The sequence below is a fragment of the Nerophis ophidion genome, linkage group LG10 (genome assembly GCF_033978795.1).
Source record: "Nerophis ophidion isolate RoL-2023_Sa linkage group LG10, RoL_Noph_v1.0, whole genome shotgun sequence".
In the NCBI taxonomy this organism is placed as follows: Eukaryota; Metazoa; Chordata; class Actinopteri; order Syngnathiformes; family Syngnathidae; genus Nerophis; species Nerophis ophidion.
Genome location: NC_084620.1, coordinates 8240539 through 8248468, shown reverse-complemented (window position 1 = coordinate 8248468; position 7930 = coordinate 8240539). Strand labels below are relative to the sequence as shown.

At 41.3% G+C, this 7930-nt stretch overlaps 1 protein-coding gene across 5 annotated transcripts in view; it reads left to right on the top strand.

Annotated features, from left to right (window-relative positions):
- The first annotated feature begins 5316 nt into the window (after window positions 1–5316).
- Window positions 5317–7930, top strand: part of iqsec3a (IQ motif and Sec7 domain ArfGEF 3a) — a 252472-nt gene continuing 249858 nt past the window's right edge. For 4 of the 5 annotated variants that reach the window (XM_061912221.1, XM_061912220.1, XM_061912224.1 and 1 more), the window contains exon 1: window positions 5317–6038. In XM_061912221.1, coding sequence (XP_061768205.1) covers window positions 5452–6038 — 587 coding nt within the window. In that variant the 5' untranslated portion in view covers window positions 5317–5451. The remainder of the gene's footprint in view (window positions 6039–7930) is intronic. The other variant, XM_061912226.1, reaches the window with a different exon arrangement.

Here is a 7930-nt window from a genome sequence, read left to right as displayed (position 1 = left end):
CAAATGCGTTGCTAAGGAAACGGAAACGAAACAGGAAGTGCCACCAGGAACTGAAGACGACAAATACTAGACAGAATGTGATAACAAACAGAACAAAACCAGAACATGCCATGATCCAAGTAGTGGATCATGACAGGTATCCACAATGGTAGTTACAGCCATGTCTATACATCGTGGAACGACCTGCTGGCGGATGATGTTGTGTTCGTGAGTAGGTGATGTTCAGAGTTCCCACTGTCCTGAACGTACCACGCCTGTAAGCTGATTGGCGAAGAGGGAGGAAGCGTTCGTTGTTTCAGAAATGAGGGACGAGAATAGACGTGCATGTGGAAGGAACGAGGTAAGTTGAGCTGTGTTGGCATATGTTGCTCAATAAAAGTTAAAAAAAGAGCGTCAGACTTTGTGTGCACTTATTCTGGACGCTACAATACTAGGGTACAATACTGGACCGAATACTGGGTTGTGGGGGGAGGGAAGCCAGGGGATTTTCCTGTAAAAATCTGACTGCTCAGTTGCCAGAATGTTTCCATAATTATAACTGTAGTACCGGTTTTAAATCTACAGTGATTCACTGTAAAAACATCAATCAATCAATCAATGTTTATTTATATAGCCCCGAATCACAAATGTCTCAAAGGACTGCACAAATCATTACGACTACAACATCCTCGGAAGAACCCACAAAAGGGCAAGGAAAACTCACACCCAGTGGGCAGGGAGAATTCACATCCAGTGGGACGCCAGTGACAATGCTGACTATGAGAAACCTTGGAGAGGACCTCAGATGTGGGCAACCCCCCCTCTCTAGGGCACCGAAAGCAATGGATGTCGAGCGGGTCTAACATGATACTGTGAAAGCTCAATCCATAGTGGCTCCAACACAGCCGCGAGAGTTCAGTTCAAGCGGATCCAAGACAGCAGCGAGAGTCCCGTCCACAGGAAACCATCTCAAGCGGAGGCGGATCAGCAGCGTAGAGATGTCCCCAACCGATACAGGCGAGCGGTCCATCCTGGGTCCCGACGAGCGGTCCATCCTGGGTCTCGACTCCGGACAGCCAGTACTTCATCCATGGTCATCGGACCGGACCCCCTCCACAAGGGAGGGGGGGACATAGGAGAAAGAAAAGAAGCGGCAGATCAACTGGTCTAAAAAGGAGGTCTATTTAAAGGCTAGAGTATACAGATGAGTTTTAAGGTGAGACTTAAATCAAACATAGATTTTTCAGAAAAAAAATTGTCAGTCACCAGAATAGTGCTACAAAAATAAAATTAGAATCGTTTTCCCATTTAGAGTTATGCACTGTAAAAGAAAGTCGGTGGATTTTCCCCAAAAAATAATAATAGCAGATCAGTCGGAAGAATTTACAAATAGTACAAATAAAAGTGAATATGTTGTTTAAATTATTTTTTCTTTTTATTTACAGTGCTATTTGTCAGCATAGTTGTGGCGGCCACCTTAGCGGGGGCCACATTGTTACTTATTGTTGCTTATTTATCAATTGGTTTTAATGTGGTATACTATATTGCAATGTAAAAACATGTTCTATCAATTCAGATGACATCCATCCATCCATCCATCCATCTATCTGTTAATTTTCTACCGCTTGTCCTTTTCGGGTTCGTTGGGGGTGCTTGAGCCTATCTTGGCTGCATTCGGGCGGAAGGCGGGGTACACCCAGGACTAGTCGCCACCTCATTGCACAATTCAGATGACAGTTAATTAAAAAAAATTAAAAAAACGGATAAAAGTTTCGTTTTGGTGTCCTTGTTTCATCTGTGGGCCGTATTTTGCCACCGTATTCAACTCAGTGTGTTGACTAAATCGCGTCCGTTTTAGCTGTGTGCCTAAAACAAGCTTAAACTACTAGTAGCAAAGTTGGGCGTGGTTAAGAGGGGTGGCGTATAATTCACTAACTCGAGTATTTCATATATATTTCATATATATATATATATATATATATATATATATATATATATATATATATATATAATATATACGTAGGAAATACTCAACTTTACGTGAATTCTAGTTTTATATATTTATTTTATTATATATGTAAATAAAATAAATAGTTGAATTTCAGACGGCACCTATCAAATACACACTAATAAAAACACAGTTGTTCTACTAACTGTAGTGTGCTTGCTGGTTACTAAAAATCAACAACAACCCTTACCTTTCACTATTTGAGTAACCTTCGTTTAGCCATTTGCGTATTGGCAAGCGATCTCCGAATCCGGGAACATCTTTCACGGATTTGTTGTAGACATCCGTAAATGAGAATGGGATGTTGCTTCCAGCTATCAGCATAGCCATCCATCTTTGTCTCAGCATAAGATACACCATCGGGTCTCCATTTTGCAAGATGGGCCATAATACTGGGTTGTGAACGATGCTGCACTGCGGACGCTTTGTGCTTTGCTGACCGTTCATGACTGAGTATATCCGTTCGCCGTGTTCAATGGAGAATGTTCTATAAAATTTACAGGCAACATACCCCTTTCCCTTTGAACTCTCCTGGATAAACTGAAATTCTTGTTTCCAATCGTTCTGGAACTTGCAAGCGTATTTCTTCATTTTGCTCGTTGACGGTGAAATATATTGGGTTGGAGTCAATAACCAGGCGACGTGATGAAGTTACGTATCTTTACTGAGGGCTTCAGAACAGACATTCTATTCTATGTACAGTAGATGGCAGTATTGTCCTGTTTAAGAGGGTCACAACATTCGGTCAGGTTCTCATGGAGCTGGAGTGGGCGTGGCCTTCAGCTCCGTCTGAATTTCGGGAGATTTTCGGGAGAAAATCTGTCCCGGGAGGTTTTCGGGAGAGGCGCTGAATTTCGGGAGTCCCCCGGAAAATCCGGGAGGGTTGGCAATTATGAGTGCAACTGTGGTTCCTGGTTTTCACCTTGGGACATACTTGCCAACCTTGAGAACTCTGATTTCGGGAGGTGGGGGATGGGGGGTGGGAGATGGGGGGCGTGGTCGGGGGTGGGGCGGAGGCGTGGTTGGGGACGTAGTTTGGGCGCGGTTAAGAGGGGAGTAGTATAATTCCACAACAGTATTTCATATATATATATATATACATATAAATATATATATATATATATGTATATATATATATATATATATACATATATATATATACATATATATACATATAAATATATATATATATATATGTATATATATATATACATATATATATATACATATAAAAAATGTTGAAATGCTAAAAATTTTTCCTCACCGTTAAGGGTTACAGCTGCAAAATTAGCGAAGCAAAAATAGCTTGAAAGGTTAGCATGTAGGAATGCTAATATTTTTTCCTCACCGTTAAAGGTTACAGCTGCAAAATTAGCGAAGCAAAATTGGCTTAAAAATGTTAGCATGTAGGAATGCTAATATTTTTTCCTCACCGTTATTTTTCACCAATGACAATCAGCCAATTATAATGATTTTAAAACAGGCAGCTGTGTGGGCTCCTTTAAAGGCCTACTGAAACCCACTACTACCCACCACGCAGTCTGATAGTTTATATATCAATGATGAAATATTAACATTGCAACACATGCCAATACGGCCTTTTTAGTTTACTAAATTGCAATTTTAAATTTCCCGGGAGTTTCTTGTTGAAAACGTCGCGGAATGATGACGTGTACGCAAGACGTCACAGGCTGTTAGGAATATGAGCGCTGCACACACACACAGCTAAAAGTCGTCTGCTTTTACGGCATAATTATACAGTATTTTGGACATCTGTGTTGCTCAATCTTTTGCAATTTGTTCAATTAATATTGAAGAAGTCACAGTAGAAAGATGGAGTTGGGAAGCTTTAGCCTTTAGCCACACAAACACACGGTGATTCCTTGTTTAAAATTCTTGGAGTTGAAACTTTCCTATGGATCAGAGTGCGGTCAAGCCAACATGGATCCCTATCGAATGTCAACCAGCAGGTTTCGGTGAGATAATTGTGGTTAAAAAGTCAGTTCTTACCGGAGAAAAGCTGAGCATGTGCCGTCCATGCAGCTGCCGTCGACTCCCCTGAGACACTGCGCGTCAAGACACCCGTGGAGACACCCTTCCGACTATCAGGTACTATTTAACTCACTAAAACGCTAGCAACACAATAGAAATATGAGGGATTTCCCAGAATTAACCTAGTAAATGCTTCTAAAAACATCGGAATCCGTCCCAATGCAATCGTGTTTTTTTTTTTTTTTCTAGTCCGTCGCTATCAATATCCTCAAACACAAATCTTACATCCTCGCTCAAATTAATGGGGAAATTGTCGTTTTCTCGGTCCGAATAGCACTTTTTGTTGGAGGCGCCCACTGAAAACGATGGGAATATGTGAGGAGTCCCCACATATGTGACGTCATCATCTGCGATTTCCGGTAGAGGCAGGTCATTTCTCTTAGTACCGAAAGTTGCAAACTTCATCGTGGATGTTCTCTACTAAATCCTTTCAGCAAAAAAATGGCAATATCGCAAAATGATCAAGTATGACACATAGAATGGACCTGCTATCCCCGTTTAAATAAGAAAATCTCATTTCATCTCTGCGATGCTGATCCGCCTCCGCTTGGGATGGTTTCCTGCTGGCTCCGCTGTGAACGGGACTCTCGCTGCTGTGTTGGATCCGCTTTGGACTGGACTCTCGCGACTGTGTTGGATCCATTGTGGATTGAACTTTCACAGTATCATGTTAGACCCGCTCGACATCCATTGCTTTCCTCCTCTCCAAGGTTCTCATAGTCATCATTGTCACCGACGTCCCACTGGGTCATTATTGTCACCGATGTCCCACTGGGTGTGAGTTTTCCTTGCGTGGGCCTACCGAGGATGTCGTGGTGGTTTGTGCAGCCCTTTGAGACACTAGTGATTTAGGGCTATATAAGTAAACATTGATTGATTGATTGATTTCAGTAGGCCTTTAAGGTCCTTCCACCCTTATTGGGGGGGGGGGGGGGGTAAATTTGGCGTGACAGCTCCATTGTGAACTGACTTGTATTTATTTACCAGTCAGAATGTATTTTTTTTTTTTTTTAAAACGTATCTGCTCTTGTCCTTAAGGACAAAAAAAGTGCTGTTCATATCGATAATAATAAAAAAGAAAAAAAAAATCTCAATTAGGGCCACACAAAGCCTATATCCGGGCCTGCGCACAGCCCATCCGTGCCTACGTAATGACGTTAGTGCTCCACAATGGCCACGCCCCCTCACTCCACCGTTGCCGACACTCCCACCCCCACCTTCCTTGCTCCAGCATCATATTAGGGCGAGGGAGGGAGAGAAAGAGAGAAAGAGAGAGAGAAAGAGAGAGAGAAAGAGACTACGCAAACCCAGCGGCGCGTTGGAAGCATCATCCCCGGCTTCGCCTCCTCCATCGACGGTCCGCAGGCGAGCAGAGAGCCGGGAATTCGGCGACACACATCTTCCCCTCAGTGATGGAGAGCCTGCTGGACAACCCGATGAAAGCCGTCTTGTACCTGAAGGAGCTGACCACCATCGTGCAGAACCAGCAGAGCCTCATCCAGACGCAGCGGCAGCGCATCGACGAACTCGAGCGGAAGGTCGAAGACCTGATCGGCGAGAACAGACACCTGCGGGACCCCCAGCAGTACGTGCAGCAGCAGCAGCAGCAGCACACGCAGCCTCCACCAGTGCACGCCCACCCGCATCAGCACCACCAGAGCGGCGGCAACAAGGCTGCAGCGCACAGCGGCCAGCAGGCGCAGCAACAGCAGCAGCATCAGCATCACCATCATCCTCATCACCAACAGCATCATCATCATCACCAGCAGCATCAGCAACACCCGACCCCTCCTGCTCCGACTCTGGCTCCGGCTCCGGCTCCGGCGCCGCATCACCCGCAGCAGCTCCAGCTGGTGCCCACCTCGCCACAGTCTCCCCAAGCTAGCCAAGCCAGTCCGGACCCCGGCGAGGAGGGCAAGAGGAGCCCCTGCTGCAAGTCGCTGGTCCCGCAGACCCCCACCACCTTGTGCCGCTCGGTCGGACTGGCCAGGAAAGCAGAGTGAGTACATTCTATATGTGAATATCTATGACGTTATGGTGCATTGTGGATGGCAGTCATTCATTCTGCACAACGACCCAATATGCGCTGATGCTGATATTTTAGGGCAGGGGTCCCCAACCCAAAACGTTGAAAGAGCCATATTGGTCCAAAAATACAGAAAGTGAATCCGTCTGAAAAGCTGTATATAAGTGTGATGATGAAGGCAACGCATGACGTAAGTGTCTAGCTATAACAGCCTACTATCAAAATGACTATAAAAGTCTCATATAAATGTTGTAATGAAGGCAACGCATGACGTAATCTAGATTAGTAGTCTATATTAGCTGTAAAAGTCTATATATATATATATATATATATATATATAAATATTATGATGTATAATACATAATAGTATAATATTAGATTAGATAGATAGTACTTTATTTATTCTGTCAGGAGAGTTCCTTCAGGAAAATTACAATTTTCAGCACAATCCCATTCAAGATCAGACAAACAATACAGGGAGACAGAACAGGATCGCTGACGGGTCTGCCGGCTTCCAGCGCCCCTTACGAAAAAGATGGCATACAGGTAAACAGCGGGGGGATGGGAGAAAAGAATAGAAGATTAAACTAAAATAAAATAAAATAAAAAAAAATCGGTCTTAGCCTAATATATAGTAGTGTGTATATATATATATATATATATATATATATATATATATATATATATATATATATATATATATATTTAGTAGTCTATATTAACTAAAATAGCCCACTATCAAAAGGGCTTTAAAAGTCTTATATAATTATTGTAATGAAGGCAACGCATGACGTAAGTGTCTATGTTAGCTATAACAGCATACTATCAAAATGACTTTAAACGTCTTATATAAGTGTTATAAAGAAGGCAAAACATGACATAAGTGTCCATATCAGCTATAATAGCCTACTATCAAAATGACTTGAAAAGTCTTATAAGTGTTATAATGAAGGCAACACATGACGTTAGTGTCTATATCAGCTATAATAGTATACTGTCAAAATGACTTTAAAAGTCTTATATAATTGTTATAACGAAGGCAACGCATGCCATAATCGATATTAGATTAGTAGTCTATATTAGTTATAATAATCCATATATAATGATATAATAGTGTAATATGTAATAGTCCACATATATATGCATGTGTGTACATATATGTGTATGTATGTGTACATATATATATATATATATATATATATATATATATATATATATATATATATATATATATATATATATATATATATATATATATGTATATATATATATATATATATATATATATATATATATAGAGAGAGAGAGAGAGAGAGAGAGAGAGAGTATATATATATATCCATCCATCCATCCATCCATTTTCTACCGCTTATTCCCTTTTCGGGGTGGCGGGGGGCGCTGGCGCCTATCTCAGCTACAATCGGGCGGAAGGCAGGGTACACCCTGGACAAGTCGCCACCTCATCGCAGGGCCAACACAGATAGACAGACAACATTCATATATATATATATATATATATATATATATATATATATATATATATATATATAGTAATCTATATTAGCTATAATAGCCCACTATCAAAATGACTTTAAAAGTCTTATATAAGTGTTATAAGGAAAACAACACATGACGTAAGTGTCTATTCTAGCAAAAATAGCCTACTATCAAAAGGGCTTTAAAAGTCTTATAAAAGTGTCGTAATGAAGGCAACGCATGACGTAAGTGTCTATGTTAGCTATAATAACCTACCATCAAAATTACTTTAAAAGTCTTATTCAATTGTTATAATAAAGGCAAGGCATGACGTAATCTATATTAGATTAGTAGTCTATATTAGCTATAATAGTTTATATATAATGATA